The 19,069-nt window shown below is 40.3% G+C and overlaps 1 protein-coding gene across 11 annotated transcripts; it reads right to left on the bottom strand.

Annotated features, from left to right (window-relative positions):
* Window positions 1–1,550: 1,550 nt before the first annotated feature.
* On the bottom strand, window positions 1,551–18,818 carry SPART (spartin). Of its 11 annotated transcripts, XM_083799757.1 has the most exons (11): window positions 18,660–18,706; window positions 18,046–18,108; window positions 17,716–17,971; window positions 12,528–13,327; window positions 11,267–11,464; window positions 8,728–8,857; window positions 7,716–7,910; window positions 6,566–6,724; window positions 6,387–6,477; window positions 5,355–5,409; window positions 1,551–3,182 (listed from the first exon to the last, which is right to left on the bottom strand). In XM_083799757.1, coding segments are annotated over exons 3-10 (1,623 nt in total). In that variant the 5' UTR covers window positions 17,717–17,971; window positions 18,046–18,108; window positions 18,660–18,706; the 3' UTR covers window positions 1,551–3,182; window positions 5,355–5,360. The 11 variants fall into 11 exon arrangements, with proteins under 11 accessions (XP_083655883.1, XP_083655892.1, XP_083655889.1 ...); XM_083799766.1 differs by lacking the exons at window positions 17,716–17,971; window positions 18,046–18,108 and adding an exon at window positions 10,198–10,302 and having other exon boundaries at window positions 18,660–18,818; XM_083799763.1 differs by lacking the exon at window positions 5,355–5,409 and having other exon boundaries at window positions 18,660–18,713.
* Window positions 18,819–19,069: the final 251 nt, after the last annotated feature.

The following is a 19,069-nucleotide window of genomic DNA, read 5'->3' as shown; positions in this document are numbered from 1 at the left end:
ACCTGAAAGGAGCTTGTAGACAAAAATGAGTAGCCAGGCTCAGTTTATAAGACATTTATAAGTATAAACAGTATGCACAAGTGTGCATGAAAAACCTTGACTCGATCTAAAGGAGAAATATTTATCTTCATCAGCGTCAAACATGGCAAAGGTCTCCCAGAGAGGCTGTGAAATCTCCATCCTTGAAGATACTCATAACGTGAGCTGATGTGGTGCTACTTCAGCTGTGGTTCTTCGGAGCAGGAGATTGGACTACAGACCTGGAGGTCCATTCCAACCTATACCATCCTACGGTGTCCTGAATAACCGAGCCTGGTCAGCATGTTTCGTTGGAAGCTATTTTTCTAATTCTTTTTAAAGGATTACAGATCCAGTTGAGGGTAGAACAGTGGTTTATACCTAAAGAATGGCGAAGATTCCAGAGACTGCAGTAGCTTCAAATGACACGGAGGTCAGTCATTAAAAGTAATTTTCTCAATACAAGACTTGAGACCAATATTGTAGCAGAAAAGGTTTTGAAGAAACTGATTTGGAAACAGCACTGCATTAAGTAATCTGGTAGCAGTTCACTCAGTAAACAGCATTAGTAAGACTACTACAAGGACTGCCGTACATCAAAAGATGGTCAGTGTTCAAAGTGAAAGCAAAACCAAGCTGGGAATAGAAAATAAACCTAAGATACGAGGCTTAGGGAGCTAATATAGTGTATAAAAGAAAGGGCTGAGATAACACGTTACGCATGTGAAAGCTGTTCCGTATGGCACAGGAACTGAGGAGAAGCCTACGGATTTGCTGCCCAGAGCCTAAGCAGTGACAGCTGGAGCAGGTTGAGTTCAATGGCACAATACCTTCCTCAGTGAGTGGCTAAACTTTGGATCCCCATGAAAAGGGGAGATCATGGATATATCACATTAAGAACTGTAAAAGGGGCTAGACATTATTTAAAAAAAGAAAAAAAAAGGAGGGGGGGGGGAGGCTTTAATCTGCCCTGAGACAAATTTGAAAGACTGAGAGACTGAGTACAGGTGAAGAAGACAATGACAGCAGGTTAAACAGGACAATGCCTGCCTGACACCGATGGCATTCAGTCTCCCTCCGCTCTCCTCACCGTATACTACAACTTAGTCTCCTGAAGACTGTAGCACTTAAATTTTAACTGTTTTAATACAACCTGTTGTTTAAATAGTTTACAGATGAAACTAGAGGGCATGAGCTATATACAAGACGGATACAAATAGGCGGATACAAATACAGACATTCCTATTGCAAAAGCAATTCCTAACAAACATCCTTTTGCTAGTATGAAATCTATATTAGCTTCAAATTGGTTACACTTGCTGGCAAGTGACAGATTGTAGTAATGGAAATTGTTATACTGTACATTTGATGGGCCTTCTTGGTTTGAAATATTTTAAGCTCTAACTGATTAACATGTTTCAGTTGTAGACATACTCCAAGACTGCTCTTTTATTACTTCACAAGTATTAGCTCTTCCACTCACTGATCCATACAGTAACTTTACATCATAAGAAGGCCAAGCACAGTTGAACCAATTTTAATTATCTTTATTTCCATGAATCACAGTTACACTTCAAGTGGTTAGTGCCTTTGTTTCACATTTCTCACCCCAAGTACACACCTACAGTCGCTACCACAAAATGTGCACTTATTATCATTCTAACAGACATTTGTCGCTACTGCCTTTTTTTTTTCCCAATCTGATACAAATATAATTTGCTAACAACCTTTTATACTTATTTTCTCCAATTACATGAAATCGAGACAACTTGTAAATTGATGGTGTTCTGTTTGTTGCAGGTCCAGCCAAGATTAGTTAGAATGTATAGCAGCTTTAAAACTCAGTAACGAACTGATAAATAATTAGCAGTATAAAGTCATCTCAAGGGATAGACTTGCATATGGACTAGGAGTAAGATATAGGAATGGGATGAAAAAGCTACATAATATTTATTCTATTCCACACATCTCCTAAGTAAAAGGTATGACAACAGGCATTTTTAAGAGATGTCAACTTGTGCAGTTATGAATTCAACAGAATAAAGATGCTGTTAGAACTACTTGTTGAAGCAAATAGCTAATGCCTTCCATTAGGGATCCGTGACATATATGCTCTGGATTTCTTCTGGACTGGCTGCAAAGCACAGAATGCATAGAAGCTTCTAGTAACCTCAACATAATGTTTTTTATGGAAAAATATTTTCATTTATGCAAAAACACGCATCCTCTTTATACAAAAAAAAAAATCTCAATTTCAAGGAATCTTACTCCTTATGGAGTCAATTGGGGAATACATTTTTTTCCCTCGAGCTATAAATACCCTCTATTAGAAGAAATGCTTGATATCTTTGGTCTGCTTACATGCTGGAGGGAGAAAAAGTAATTTTAAAGGACATGACTGCCTAGCTACCTGAGGTTCATCTTTCATTTCTTCTAATATGAACTTTGGAAAACATTAGCTGTTTAGTAGCTGAGAAGGGAAATTCTCTACAAAGCAAAGAATAAAGCACAAAAATATTTAAGTAGTGCATATTAAATAAGATCACTCTGTTTTAGTAAAACTAACTCTTAAGGATAGTAAAAAAACAGAACTAGTAACCATACTTGTATAAGAATTAGTAATCCTATTTGCTCAGTATCACCACCTTCTTTACAAATATAATGTATTACAAAAATATTCATAACATTTCTCTATTAATCTATTGTTCCATACTATATTTTGAAAAAGTGCTTACAGAGGCAAGTTTATCAACTGAAAACTCATATCAATCTGCATCAATACAAGACAATTAAGGAGACTTTCATTTTTCCTTCCAAAAATGCCCTTCCATACCTTTGTATTTTCCACTGCAAATTAAGTAACAGTTGCTTGAAAAGTAGAGTATGATTGGCGTTAAATCACAGATTAGCAATGTAGTTACTTTTAAGTAGGAAGTTTCATATCTAACGTAAGGCTTTGAGAAATATTTCATTGTTTTCACTTTTTATCTTTTTTCTCCTTATCCAATACTTTATACTCATCTAACACAGCATGTCCAGTTTCCTTTGCAGTTCTCTTTACAACAGCTTTGATACCAATATTGTCAATGTTAAATGCTGTCACACCAACATTGATTGCAGAATTCACAGCGTTGTCGGTAGCATGGCCAGCATCATCTCCATACCTTTTAAGAAAGACAGCAGATTTGTAGATAAGTGTACTTCGTATTTTTCTCTTCACTAGAATTCTTTCAAAAGCAAGGATTTAAGCATTACTGAGAACAGAGAATAAGCACACAGCCTGAATGTCAAAGGAGTAAAATGAGAAATTAGCAGGTCATTTAAGTAAGGGCTGCTCTTCTATAAGGCAGATTTCTCTTTAAAGATGACAGTATGCTTCTGCCATTTTTCCTCATCAAACTGTCCAGTCTGTCTTCCTTTTACCTCTCTAGTTTTGAAGAAAGGAATAGAAGGCTTGCCTACAGAACCATAAGAAACAGGGCTTTTGTGTGCTTGTGTGTGTGTGCCCGTGCGTAAAAGCCCTTTAAGTACTCCTTAAATAAAACTCCTCATACCCAAATAAGCCCACCTCTGCAGCTGTTCAGCCTCCTCAGTCCGTACTTAGTGTTAGGTCAGAGGTTGGACTAGATGATCTTGGAGATCTCTTCCAACCTAGATGATTCTGTGATACCATGGGTGACAGCACTGAGGAGAGAGGGCAAACACTGTCCTGCCTTCTCAGCTGTTACAGAAAAAGGGACTGTAGTCACCTCTGGCATATCTTTTTTTGGTTGGCTGGTACCACCACTGCGAGAATAGTGCTTGGTTAGTACTCGTCCTAGATCACCCTTGCCTGTGCCTCCATGGTATAATGTAACATTATGTCTGGTGTAAGAATGACACACAGGTTTGAAGTCCCCAGAGCAGTCACACTGAGGTAGTTCATCTCTGTGCCCAAGCAGTTTAACCCAGATGGTCTATCAGGTCTCCTGGGGACAGAGGATTGTTGTCACAGCTGTGCTTATAATGTTGGAGGTGGCAGGGTCCCTACAAAAAACTCCCTTGTGCAGTGAAAACTTACCTGAAGTAACCTGGAATCAATACAATGGCAAAGGGGAAGGGGGAGAGGGAGAGGAAAAAAGAAATAGTCATACAAAACCCCAAAAGACTCAAAGCTATCTTGAGGATATGCTGAAAATTACTGAGTGAGAAACCTCTGGTCTCTTCACTGGACCGTGGGTCCAGCTTCTTTACGGTTTAGGGGGCAACTCAGCAGTCAGAAATTAATTACTTAACTGCGAAGAAAGGTAGAGAGAGCATACTGAAGAAGGGCAAAAGTATAGTGAGAGCAGTAACTCCAGTTGTTGCTGGCAGCCAAGCATTGCCCCAGAGAGCACTGTAAGCAGACAAACCAGGCCAAAGGGAAGCATTTCTTGCAATGCCAGAATCTCAGCAATTAGCGGAGTTACTATTTTCCTCGGTTTCTTATAACCAGAAATTCTTTGAGGACCTCAAAATAATGCTAAAGAGAAGCACAGGATATGAAAGGTTCCAAAAATCTATCGCATTATTAAAAGAGCAGCCATGGCATATTGGTGTGAGCCAACAACGAAACCAAATTAAAAGGATCAGCGTTTTTGTTTTGTTCTTGTTTTCAGTTCTCTAAGAGTGACAGCTGTGAATCACCACCATCTGATTTGCAGATCACAGAATTAGTCTCACAGCAGAAGAGCACTACTTGTCAATTTGATTAGTTATTTTCATTCAGGAGTATCATAAGCCATTTTGCTATAACATCAGTAAATTATAGTAAGACTACTGGTTATGCAACACAGACAGATTAATAATTTCTTAAATATTTGATAATTGATTTTTCCCTTTGCCTGTCTCAATTGCATCATTTGTGCCGTTTTTAAAATAAAAAAGTTGGGCAGATGCAAATACTGCAAATACTTATACCGCTATATAATACAGTAGGTTAGTAGCAAGGTACTTTTGCAGAACTATTACTTCTGAAGCTATGTTTTCCCCCAGTTCTGATCAACATACACATAGGATGAGCATCTTTTTATAATTGCATCAGCAAAGGTATTGCAGCTAAATTTTAGCAGAATTTTTTTTGACTTATGAGAGACTACGATGATGCTCCTTTAGCTTTGTTTCCAGTAAGGGGAATTTAGCTGGTTCACCAAAGTACCCGGAGTGGAAGAAGTCTTTTTGTCACTGAAACAGAAACCAGCTTACAGACAAGATGTGTAGAATTTTAATACATTTATACAATAGGATAGAGTCTAAAGATGGAAGAAATCCTCAATTATCAAGTATTTCAGATTGTATTAACTGCAACTTGTAATTACTTTTTTTCACTTAGCGTCTGTCACCTGCTGATCTCCGCATTTCCTATTTTTATATCTAAAAGAAAACATTAATGTGAATTTATATGAAAAAGAGTACTGGTACAATACCTGCTGATATCCCTACAGAGAACAAATGTTAGCAATAAAGCACCCCTGTTAGCTTGCTATCTAGCCTCCTATTTGAGATGCATCAGAACAGAACCAAATGCCAATTGACCCAACACTGTAAGCTGATGTTTACCTTGTTACCCTCTGCTAGTAGCTTGCATGCACTTCCAGCAATCCTTTTTAACATCTCTTTTGCTATGCTTATCACTGGCTCCATTTAACCTATATGTTTTTGCTTACTCTTCATGTTCAACTATACATATTGATTTTTTTTTGAGGGCTACATTTCATACATACTGCAGTTATTTCAGTATCTTCCCTTATTCTCTGAAGCATCTTTAAGTACAGACTTATCAACTTTGGTCTCTGTATCATCTTAGTAACACAATCCAATTACCTTTTTCTGTAGCAACATCTATATTTTGCAAGTCCAACCCCACGTCTCATTTTGTTTCATCCTATTATCACTATTTATGCCTTGGATTTCCTTACGCAGTTCTCCTTTTGTATCTTCTTGCTTTAATCTGACCTGCTGATAGCAGGTGCTGATAAGTTCTTTCATTTTTTCATCAAGTTCAGCTAAGTTTATACAAATTCAAGATGAGAGTTGAGGCGTTTAAAACAGCTACTCTCTCCCCAATGACACATTGGAGAACAACGATATAAATCTGAACAACATTTATTAGCACTGCCTGAAGCTGTGATACTTCTAAAAGACAATATATATATTAAACCAGAAGCATTCACTCATTTCATACTTTTACTTACAGGAGATACTTGTTACTGTGTACTTAGCAGCTTATCATGTGCTGTATAATTAGGGTATTATGGTAGCTTTCCTGCACTTTCATGAGCTTTTTTACCAGTATGCAATCACAATGACAATGCACTGTAGAAGAGGAAACCAATAAAAAAATAACTTACTTGTATTTGACAGTTTTCACAGTCTCAGTTGAAACACTTTTAGCAATGCACTTAGCTGCACTTTCTAAACCTTGCCACACTGTTGAAAACCCTGTAAAAACGAACAGATTATTTGAATATATATATATATACGCACACTGAAAAGTATGCAATTAAAAAGCATGAAGATTTTTTGTTACCTTGAACTCCACTTGCTGCTACCACCAGAGCACCATCGAAAGTGGATTTGCCATCTTTGTCCTTCTTAAGGGATTCTGGAACTAATTTGCTGCCGTGCTTCTTCACATGCGGAGCCAGCTCCTTTCCAACACAGCTCGCTATAGAGCACACTCCCTCAACTAACGTAAGACAATTGCATGCAGATTACTTAGTTAGAACACATACTTTAAAAGTCCTTACTCCTAATTAAAGTATGCTTCACAGAAGTCTCAAATATTACTTTTATTTAAATATGCTTATTCTGAAGACAAACTTTAATCCACACTTAAGTATCCAACTGATAGAGAGGAATTTTCAGATTCTGAACGGCTCCAATTCCTAAGAAACAAGTAGGGTTGGTCTTGTGGCTAAAAGCACTAGAAAATAAACATATATTTGTCGCACATTCTAGTTTCAAAAAAAAAATTGTTTCCATGGCTTTGTTACCCCCAACTTGCAGATGGGGAACAAGATGTTTTCCTTTCTTGTCTTCTGGAGAACCCTTTCTTAGAATCATTCCAGCTCTCCAAAGTAGTTATGTAACATCCAGCACTACTTACTTTTTAACTTAGTTGAGTCATTAGACACTAAATATAAACACTGATACAAATAAACAACAGAATGAACTTACTGAGAGCTGCTATGATTACCAAGCGCCACTGAGCACCAACCCATTTCTATTTGAAAGACTATACATAGTCAATAGATTTGTTTCCAGGCGTATGTGTTTACAACTATGCAAACACACGCGCTGTACTGGTGCAATATATGTTAGTCACTACCGATAGCACGGTTTTTAATATACATGGTTATTAACTTAAGAAGAAAAAGAGACCATTCTGAACTAAAACCTAGAAAAAGTTGCAAAACCCTGCCAAACGTAAGACTGCAGAAATGCTCTGCTATATAGACTGTCCTTTTTAGTAAAGAAAAAGATGCCTCAAGGCCATCCAATAAAAATTATTCCTAAAGCACATCTCACATAGCAGATAACCAGGTACAAACAACTATTCTCCATATTTCAGCAGGTCAGTCCCTCCTCTAGTTCCCTGGCTAAAGAAACCAGCTGATTTTACAAAATATTTACTCTTAAGGCATAAATACAATATACTATAAAGTGGAACATGTTACCTAAGAACTGGCTGACTTTCACAGCTCCTCCAGTAGCCTGTTTTGCTACATGAAGCCCCTTTGCCACAGTTGGGTTGACTTCCAGAGGTTTTTCTTCGGGTTGTATGTGTTCTCGCAGTTTGGAAGCTCCTTTGTGAATAGCTTTACCGGTGTATTCTGCTCCTTTTATTAGGCCCCAGCTTACCCAAGATGCACCTTCGAGGCAAAAATTGTTATTCTAAAGACATGCAGAGTTTCACAGACTAGAATTCCCACAGCTTTCCCTCCTCTGCCTTTCCAACACTGACCTTAGAAACATTCCTGATTACAATCTGCAATTATACTCTTCCCTCACTGGGCCAGTACGAATTCCTGAAATGACTTCTGCTCCTATACCACCTACATTTTCCCAACTCATTTTACTAAGTCTAGTACAACCATTCCTCATCCAGATGTCAGCTTAACACACAGATACTCAGGTTTTGTTTGTTTGTTTGCTTTGTTTTTGTTTTTTAAATAGACATCCAGGTCCCAGCAGGGTCAGAAGTGATAAAACTGCACATCTCAATACTATTAACATTCTGAAAACGTATCACCCAGCCCACTTGCCATTCTAGCAGATTCATATTTATTCCAGTCAGTTGGTCATTTGTGTATTCCACAGCTTCTCAGAGGACAAGAACTGTTTATCAGCAGAAACCACAATAGATACATGCTTTAATATAACTGCTCACACAAATAAAACTGTGCTACCACGGTGGTTTGAGTCACATAGGGCAATATCTAATTTACGTTGTCGTATTAGGAGTCTAACCCATTTGCAACGAGCAAGACTGTTGGCAGGGGATTCAAATTCCATACTGTTTTTATAAAGCACACCAAAGTATCCTTCACATTATTATAATTGGAAGCAGTGAATAACTATTTCTGACCGCTCAAATCTTACTTGCACAGAGGCACTGAGGTGAAAACAGTGTTTACATATTACTTGCAGAGGTTTCTATTCAGTGTAATCCTCTTATTACAACAGTACCTGACAAGATTCCATGGGCGACTTTCTCGCTCCATTCTGGCAATTCTTTCTGATTTTCTCCTCCTTCTGGTTGTGGTTGGATATGTACAGTCTGAGGCAAATTAATCACATCACTAGAGGCTTCTGAAGGCTGGCAAATGAAAACAAACATCTGAGAATCCACTTTGCAAGATATCATCAAGATTTCTGCTTTAGGTCATTAAGATTCGTTAACAAAAAAAAAAAAAGGAAATTCTGTGTGTTCCTGTGAATTCAATTACTTTTGCACACTCTACACTGCCTTCATCCAGTTACAATGAGAAGATTTGCTTGCCAACAAGGCCATATAGTCAACTAAGTAGGCATAGCCTACAGTACACGTTAGCTAGCATAAAATAGATGGGCAAGTCTTTTTATCTTTTATTTAATCTCCTCAGAGGGAAGTCAACTCTGCTGTGATTCAGTATGGGAATCTTTACTCAGAGAATCCAGCTGCCCTAAAAGAATGCAGCTGTTTTGGTTGTTTGCTCCTCATCCTTTTTTCTCAAATCCAAAAATAAAGGAGATTATTCATTCCCCACACTGTTGATGCTTCTGCAGACTGGCACAGCCAAGGAACATGCCAAGCTGTGCGTGACACTGCTCCACGCTTAAAGTTGGGCAGAGAGGCTCTGCAATTTCATGTCAAACTCCAGAGTTTCTTGAGTAGACATTAATCATTCAAACACAGCAATCACCACCACGGTCTGGTTAGTGTTTCTAAAAAGCGTAACACCACTTTACACAGTTCACAGACAATGTATAATTAAATTTTAACTAAAAAAGGCAGAAAGAGATGCAAGGGATTTAAGCCTTGGTTAGGATTCTATTTTTAGTACTTTTGCAATGTAAAAGCCAAAATAAACATTTCAGTGATTGAAAACAATGCTAGTTAGCAAGGGATAGAAAGAAAAATGTTTTGTCCAGAAGTCTATATGAAAGCATTTGTAGATGAAACCTATGAACAGAATGCATGATATAGAATCATATTTGAGAATGCATGGAATTGTTAGATTCCCCTGAAGTATTTACTGGATATAAAAATATAGGGTACTGCACAAAGGTGACTGTTTCAGTAAAAAAACAAAACCAAGAACAGTAACAGGGAAAAAGAGATAAAGTCTTAGTAAGTCGCTACCCAAAAGGTTAACAATGTATCGCTGACTTGCAGTACATCAGTTACTGCTCAGCAGCAGTGTGAAATCTCATCTTCAAGAAATGTCCTTAGCATGTGATCAAAACACGTTGGGCAGGAAAAATAACCTCAATACGCACATACAATTGAAGAAATCCCTCAAATCAATTAAAAAAAACAACAAAAACAACAACAACAACAACAAAAAAAATGCTGCTGTCAACCAAGTTTGGAATCTCAACAGTTTTAAACTGTATTTCAGTGACATTTTTTTTTTCTTACTATCAAATTTTTAGAATCACTGTCCTGGAATTTACCTGGACTTTGTGGCCAGACATCTGTTTTAACTTATCTTCAAAATGCGCTCTGTCTGTTGCTGGGAGCTGTGAAGGTAACCCTACCCTCTCATGGGATCCTGGTACCTGTGATATCACATCAGGGAACATTAACAAAAACACAGAGTTTTAGGACAATTAAGGGACTAATGTGATATCCAATAAGAACTACTTCTATGCAGGCAAGATTACAGGATTTATCCAGTAAGTCCTGCAGTGAAACATCACATAGTTCTGTAGTACTTTTCCCTTTTAAGTAAAAATTAGTGGCCTCCTGCTGAACTCAACAGGATTTGCAACAGAACTCTGCCCACATGGCACGCAGCCAACTGGTCCCTCACCGTCACCGCTTTCAGATGTCGGTGATTCAACCAGATGGCATCTTTCGTGAACAGATATAAGCTTGCTATCAGCTATTAAGTGGTTATCGATTACCATTCTTTGTGAAATGGTGCTCAGAGCTCTTAAAGCAACGTTTTCCACGTTTTCAGGCACTGTATCTTATTGCATCTTTGTTAGATTATATTTTTGTTTTTTTTTCCTATGTTCTCCTTTAATATCTTACTGCAATAAGGTACCAGATTAATCTATTTTGAGATCCCATTTGAAGGGGGATTTTTTGAGGCACTTGCTATTTTCAAATGCCCTCTTTGAAGCTGCTTAACAGTTTTGAACTGTAATTGCATTTGTGTACATTATTCCAGGAATGGTGTCATCAAACCTACGCAGAGCGGGTGCATGTGTGTGCGCCCACAGGAAAAAAAAAATCATACTTTCTCCTGAAAAAAACATTTGAGGACCTTTGAGAAAAAAAAAAAGTGAAAATATACAAAATGGTTTCCCATTCCCCTCTGTGCTTGCAACGCTTTATTTTAAAAATTTCTACACTCCTACCTCACCAAGCCTACAGTTACATTACTAGGTATGCTTAATCTTGGCTACTTTATTTCTCACTGGTGAGCTTACCAGCAAGACACACATTAAATATAAGCTGGCATCGATCACTTCCACCTTTCATTATCAGTTCGAAAACGGCAGCCTGGGACTTTACCTGGAGTCGAAGGTCAGACATCTGTTTTAACAGATCCTCAAACAGCTCTCGGTCAGCTGCTGGGAGTTCAGAAGACAACACCACTCCCACATACGACCCCGGTGTCTGGGACATGGTATCAGGGAACATGTAGACCCCGGTATTGCAGCACAGAACAGGAGACTGACCACTCATTAGAGGATACAACCAGTCACAAACCTAGAAAAGATAAGTACTTGAAGGAATTATAGGATTCTTTTATTTTTACAAGACAGACAATGCACTGATTAGCACTACAAACTTGATTTTCCATACCGTTTAATAAGAAAAATAAAAAAAGCCTTAGGCATCTTGAGAAAACAAAGAAACAACAAAAAAATTAATCCCACAACCAATTGAAAAAACCTACATGACTGTGGAAACACCATTCTTGATTAGTCCTGAGAGTCTAATACAGAGAAAATACTAATTTCCAGGGGACTGGAATTCAGGCTGGTAGCCTCTTGGCCGAAGCCTTGTCTTGAGGCCTAGTGCCCTACAAAGAAATCAGGAGTCCCAGCGCCTCTAGCTCCCTGTCCATCTCAGGACAGGGCTCCGTAAAAGGATAAAGACTGTACGGCTGTCACTGGCCTGCTGCTGAAGATTGCGAACACAGGAGCAGGTGCACCTGTAGAACCCAAACCAGGAACTGTTTGTTTTTCAGAGCTTCCCCTTTGCTGCTGAGACTTCCAGCCGCCAATCGAGGAGATCCAAAGTTAGAAACCGGACCAGAAACACAACGTGCATTACAGAACACGCCTGCATGAAGCAAGCATGGACTAAAAGAATCCAAGTAACACATCTTCTGCATTTGGAGATCAGAATCCACATTAACACGGGCCCTCAAATTCCAAACTATCATCTCTCCAAGGTAACAGCAATACTTTAACACTAGTTGAGACTGAAGTGGATACTGCATCAACCCACTTTTTACTGAAATGTTCTGGCACGTGAATTAACATTTCTTCTCTATGTGAGGAAAGTTAATTTTATGAAAAGAAGTGCTAAACCTTTAGAAAATGGAATTCACCTCAACAGTAGGCACTCAAGAACCTTGGGAAGACACTGGAGTAGTTTTCTCAGAAAAGCCCTAAAAGTGTTTATTCACAGAAAAGCTGTAAAATCCTTCGTATTGTCACACACATTTTTAGACTCACAAAAGCAAGAACTTAGGAAGATTGCCCTTTAAAGTTTTATGACATTTTGGAAACATAATTAAAGGAGAAAATTATCTTTCTGTTACCTGAAGAAAAGCAGGCGGACGATTCTGGGCCACCTCACTGTCCGTATCCAAGAACTTCACAATGCGCAGGTAGCCAGGATAGGAAGGAGCACTGACCTGCCCATCAGGAGTCACAAAGAATATCTGCACTCCTTGGGGAATCAAGATCAGCTCATCTGCATCCACTCCCAGATTTTCAAGGGGAGGTGGCTGAGTACACTTCTTGTAGTAGTCCTCACCTACGGAAGAAAACTCCCCGGAGTCTGTGCCGTAAGACACAGTAAAATGGCCGTTGGTTGCTTGAGGAGTATAGGCAGGAGGTGCTTCATTTGGCAGACACAGAGGTTTTGCAGATGATGGACTCGTAGCTGGAATTTTCCCCTGGCTCACAGCTGCAGCGCTTCCATCTGCTGCAGGTGGCTGGCTCGGTACAAACAGAGCAGTAGGTGCGGGAGGTCTTTCTGGCTTTTCCGTGGAAGGAATCGAGGGGTACAGCTTGGGCACCGCAGCAGGGGCGACGTTTTGTTCTAGAGTGCCGAGTCGAGCATGAACATTTTGGAGGGTCTCCTTCATCTTTTGTTGCATTTGCCTGGCAGACTCCCATTGGGGTCCCACGCATGCAGGCCCCTGCGATGGAATGCTGACTCCTCGGAGCAAGTGCTCAAGTCCTTGCTTATAGTAATTTCTTGCCTCTTCCTTCTGACCCAGTTCATCTGTACTCAGGCCTTTATTGATAAAGATAAAGGCTTTCCTGTACTCTTCGTTAATAGCTTTAATATTGGTATCTTCTTCCATAACTGGATTCTGCAGTTGTTCCATCACTGCAAATTGGAATAGAAGTTAGTAAGAGTATTCACAGATGAAGTCAAACGAAGTTTACCTTATAACGAAGTGTCTTCTCATTGGCTTCTAATGATGATCACACTCTGTGTATTAGCAGAAAGCTATCTAGTTGCTTGGTACAAATCCTGATATATTGCAGTTTTCTCCTATTAACCTTTAGATTTGGACTATATGACTCCCAGTCCGCACAGAAGTTAACTCCATAACCATCACATCACATTTATTTCTTAAGAACTTGAGCATTAGAAGAATACAGACATGCCTGATGTTAAACGTTCCATCTTAAAAGGTATTAAGATCAGTAACAAACAGTGGAGAAGAATACATAAATCTAACTTAACTTTCAAGAACGTTTTCCTCCCAAACCCTTAAGGTATTAAAAAATTCAGTTAACAGCTTGTCTACTTAAATAAAGGCTGAACTCACAAACTCTGTACATTTTTATTTAAAAAAATGAAGGAAAAGCACTCAGCAGATTTAAACAAATCCTGATAGTCTTCAACTAACATCAACACACAGAACTGGGAAGTAATATTTTGGACGGTTAAAGCTGTGCTTTATAACATGAATACAAGGAAATACTTCCTTTAGAGCGTTTACCACAGGAGAAAGAACATTGGTGTTTTCCCTTCCTTGCTCCCCAGGAGACAAGAACTCGAAGTACTGATACATACCAAAGGTTGTAGATTCTGTTTGTTTTTTAGAATATATTCCTCAAACAGCCCCATGTATACTTGAACTAAAGAGCAAAAACGAATCTGACGGATTCATTTGAACTTCAAAACGTGCAAAGCCACTGTTTTAACCGAACTTGGCCAAATACAACAAATACAACTTGTTCTTGGACTAAGACAATATTTACAACACCCAAGGTAAAAAATTTCGGTGAAATTTTTTTGCTCACAGTGTTGAGAGCCATTGTCAATTCAGACAAATTGGGTTATCATGCTAGATGAGAGTAATAATCATGGGCAACAACAAAAAATGGATACTATTTAAAGAAGAAAGAACATTTATTTTCAGTAGAAACAACAATTCTTTTCTATAAGCTATATGGAATAATGGAGAAAAACCTAGAGACACTCGTCTATCACAATGACTGCATGTTACATTAAAAAGGCAAGTAAAAAAATTAGAAGTGTAAAAATAAAAAGCCTTCTATTACACACAGTAGCATTAATGCCACTGTACCAAGAACTGGTGAGACCCCACCAGTGCTGAGCAGCATTTAAGAAAACTGCATCAGAACAGGAAGAGGAGTGCAGAAGGTTACTGAAATTTTCTGGTGAACCAATTACTCCAGAAAAAAGTAAAATAAGTTTGGCTTATCAGGCTAATAAAGCAAAGGGTAAGAGATTGGATTAGTTTCTATAAATATCCTGGATGAAATGAAGAATGTAAGTCAGGAAAGAAGAAAAGAACTATTGAAATGCACACTCTTAATAAAATCCTGAAACAGTGCCTTCATTTATTTAACAGCTTTTACTGGTTTGCGCAAACTGTCAATAAAACAAAAGCAGGCTCAAAATTTTCCTTCTCCTCCAGCAAAGACAAACAAACTTCACAAGCGAAGGTCATAAAAACATCCTGAAGAGGCAAAGACTGCGTGCTGTGCTCTACTCCCACATCCTTTACGACCAAAAGCAGAGGGCACTTGTGCGAATGACGCACCTGCAGGCACGTGACAGAAGTGTCAGGCAGTCCGCAAGGCACCTGTTACCTCTGTGAGTGACACAATCCTGCTCTGTGCGAGACGAGCCGTGCACGTTTTAGCCAGGAGCATTACAGGGAGGGCTGGAGAAGGCAGCCCGCGTGGAGCAGGTCACAAGCCACCAGCCTTGCTGCCCGTTCCCTGTCATGCAGCAGAAAAATGAATCCTGGGCTGGAGCAGGTTCTCTGGCTGGCTACTGCCCTGCTGTCACTAGGCTTGATCTCTTTGATTTAGGCTGAAGAACACTGGCATAAGAACAAATGTGCATTTAATTACCACCGAGGCATAAAGATTAGAAGCTATAAGCGTGCCTCTGACCAGGACAAGTGCAAGCAATTGGAATGAAAGTAACTGGGAAGAACTAACACCTTCGCGGACAGAGCTTTATCCTTACATGAAAGATATGTGACACGGTTACGTAGACTTCGTGATCCGGGACAACCATGCTTATGTCTCTGCATCACTCCTAAGATATGCACTGGTTAAATTTCCACATAATGGAAAAATATAGACATTAACCAAGTATACAGAATAATTAAAGGTAGGCATAGTCAAATCATTTGCTAGCAAAAATACCTAAAGAATCCTAAACCACATCGTCTTGTGTGAACACCTGTATTTACTAATGAAAGACCCATTTTTTCATCTTTATACTCTTCTTAAAAGGAAGACACCTTAACAGTGAAGAACTTAATCGAAAAATTATTTTAAGCTCCTACTCAGAAAATATTTAAAAGAGGAAAAAAAAGTCAGAGTTTAACCTAACATCACAGCTTACTTTTTCAGGAGCAAAATCTAGAATTTTGACATTTTTAGTGCCTGTCAATCCAGTTCTGTAACAAGCCCCTTCTTAAAGCTTTAAGTAAACTATTTGGGTGAACAAAACTGCAGTACCACTGTCTACTTTGTCCCCTGTGTTCTGATCTGGTTTTCTTGGGAGGCTAAGAACAAGCTATTATCCAGATTTTACATAATTCTTTTGCTCACAATTTTAGTGTAAAACAAGAAGTGACATCATGAAAAATCCCAAAGTCATAGCTGCATTTCTGTTTAATAGCGAGTTAATTTTCTATTCATGGTATGCTCATTGTACTGTCAAGAACACCATTCTTGCTAAAGCTCATTCTTTATTAACACTAAAAAAAATCTGTAAGGAAACAGAGATGTCAGCAAGCCCAGTGTGTACATGGCAGCAGTGCATGGCCATGTGTGGCAGAGATACAAAAGCAGGATCAGTGATTCAGAAGAGCAGGAGTGTTGTTAACTCAGCTCTGATTGTTCAAAATATCCCCAATTTGTGCAACACGTACAGCACAGTTACTGCCAAACCATGCATTTGGGTGACAGGGAGCTTGGAAACTGAGGAAGGAATTCACAGTAGATTTTAACACAGGATAACTAAAAGTCAGCCTGAAGGGCTGAATTTAATTCATTGTTATTTATTAAAATTAACACGAAATAATGGCTGATGTACTAAAGTAAATAAACCAGCTGGGTTGCTCCCTTACAGCACAAGAGGAAATATCCTCTGAAACAGAAAACTGAAGTAGTTAAATGACCATATTCAAGGAAGATCCTTACCCTTGGTCATTATCATTTTCAGTGTATGATTTCAATACCGTATTTAAGTGTCCTGCATGTTTTAATATTTATCTGTAATCCATTCCTGTACAACGTAGAGTTATTCCCTCTGTTTTAAAGCTGGAAAGAATGGCAAGATATACATTGCTAAATACAACAGCACCAGAAACCAACCTCTGGTCCAACGGCTGGATGTGCAAACTGGCCCAGATCCGTGCTTCTTAGTGCTAAGTAAGATATAGAGCAACTTAGACAACGCTGGTCCAAAACAGCTAAGAGAAGAGCTAACGGGCACTGCAGATAATCACAGATCAATCCAGGGCTTGAACTCATTCCTCAGCCCTTTCTCAGTCATCAGTACAGATGTACTCCGGGGTGCTAAGTGACTTGACCATGGAATGCTACAGGGCAACAGGGAAATTTGGGTTCAGTTTGACATTGTAAGCTAACATCTCAGCTATTTAGCAGGCAATCCCTCCTCTAAAGCAGCAAATCCTACTTCATTTAAAAAATAAAGAAAAAAAAAACAGTTCTGTTGTGGATCTTACTGCAAAAAGGCATGAAGCCTAAAGCTTATTAAGAGGATTAAATATCCTGACTGACAGAGGTAGAACACTCTTCTCAACTCCCTGCATTTGAAACTTGGAGGTGGGGATAACGGAGGGAAAAAAAAAAAAAACACCAGAACAAACCCCTTAATCCAGGAGGTCTTCCTATAGGTCAGCTGTTTTTCTATCAGCCACTGATTTCAGAGATGAAGACAACGAAGGAGAACTACAATGCAGACAGAATTATTTAAACCTTATTTCTGTAGGGAGCAACTAAAATATCAGTAACTTTTGAGATTTTTGAAACATATTGATTTAACGCAAATGTCATAAAGGATTCCAACTAATATAAACCAGGTACTAGCTTATCAACTTTGCTTTTTTTTCCCCTTCTATTTAAATTAGTTTTTTTAAAGTAGCCCTTAAATTTTTCATTCAGTGGTGGCTTACAGATGGTATTTAAGCACTTAAGACTAGATAATATGTAAAGAGAGTCGGTGATCTGATCTAACATGGTAATTCTTACTCTTTTAAAATTACTGACGACTTCAGTAGACTCCCATCACCCGACGTTTCAACGTAGGTCATTTTTTCAGGCCGGTATCCCAGCACCTACATGCATGCAGCTAACAGGTCTCATTTCCCTCGTTTCCATACTACTGCTGTCTCAAGCCGGTTTTGCCCAGAAGCACGGACTTCGTTCCTGGCTCCTTGGTCTGTCCTTCTGCCGCAGGGCTCCAGCGCCGAGCTGTTAGGCTCTGAGGTGCCCACTTGGCACACCTCTGAAAAGGGAAGTGAAAAACCAGCGGGGCAGACATGTGCCCTCCTCACACAGCTGTGCCGCCCAGCACCCTACCTTTCCTCTGCCATCACGTACAAAGACATCGCCACTATCTGGAGCATTCTGTGGGCTGTGATCCTGACGACATGACAGAAAAATAAGGGTGACGTGAGATGGCTACTTAATACTTTACATCAGGAGCAGGCCCGTCACTGCCAACAGATTCTCCGCACGCAGACAGAAACGCCCCTGTTTGTTTTCAAGAGAGAATAGCCGCTTCTATTTCAACCAAGCTGACAGGAATCTTTCAAAAGAGACAGAACACGCAGAGCAGGTCCGTGAATTTTGACAAATAACCCCTCGCTTCCACACCGAGACACTTTACAATGGTTAATTACCATTAATTACCGTACCTACCTCAGCCCAGCCCGGCCCTCCCGCTGGGCCCTCACCCCAGCAGCTCCCCACACGGCGGGGCTGGGATGGAGGGAGAGAAGCAAGGAGGGAGGGACGGAGGCAGGGCACTGCCACCCCCCGCAGCAGCGACCCGGGCCCACGGCGACGGCCCGATGTTTTCGCAGCCCTGCTCCCGTGAGGGGACAGCAGCCGCCCGGCCCCACCACCGCCGCCACCCCGAGCCCCGTCCCGTCCCGCCGGGCAGGCCCCAGCTCCGCCACCGCCGCCCTCACCGCGCCAGGCTGCGCCCGCCGAGCCCCGCCGCGGCCTCCAGGCCCCGGCGGCAGCGCCCGCTCCGCCCCCGGCTCGGGGCGGGCCCCGCCGTGCCCCGCTGGGGCGGTGGCTCCCGGCTGTGGGAGGCTCCGTGTGGAGGCTCCGAGCCCGGCACGGCAGGGCCTCGGCACCTGCCCCCGGCCGCCGTGGTGGCTGCTGTGGCAGAGAGAGGCCGTGTCCGTGCTCCGCCGCAGCAGCTGGCACCTGCCTTCCCACAGCGAGCCCCTCAGTGAAACTGCTGCTGGTGTTTGTGGTTATAACCCAGCAGCACAGTATTTGTCTGTCCCTCTCGTAGTCACGGTGCTAAAAGTCTCAAGTGCTTTCTGTGTGAATTTCACGCTAAAAAATTGTAGGCCGTGTTAACTCTAGC

This window comes from Anser anser (assembly GCF_964211835.1).
Source record: "Anser anser genome assembly, chromosome: 1".
NCBI lineage: Eukaryota > Metazoa > Chordata > Aves > Anseriformes > Anatidae > Anser > Anser anser.
Note: the sequence above shows the minus strand (reverse complement) of the source record. Positions and strands in the feature narration are given on the sequence as shown.

Excerpts from the sequence above, each read along its gene's own strand:
- SPART (XM_083799756.1), bottom strand. The coding sequence starts at position 17,777 with ATGACCTACGTTGAAACGTCGGGTGATGGGAGTCTACTGAAGTCGTCA. Across the intron at positions 10,303-11,266 it reads TGTCTGACCTTCGACTCCAG|GTACCAGGATCCCATGAGAG; the intron begins GTAAAGTCCCAG and ends GTGATATCACAG. Across the intron at positions 8,858-10,197 it reads TGTCTGGCCACAAAGTCCAG|CCTTCAGAAGCCTCTAGTGA; the intron begins GTAAATTCCAGG and ends TTCATTTGCCAG.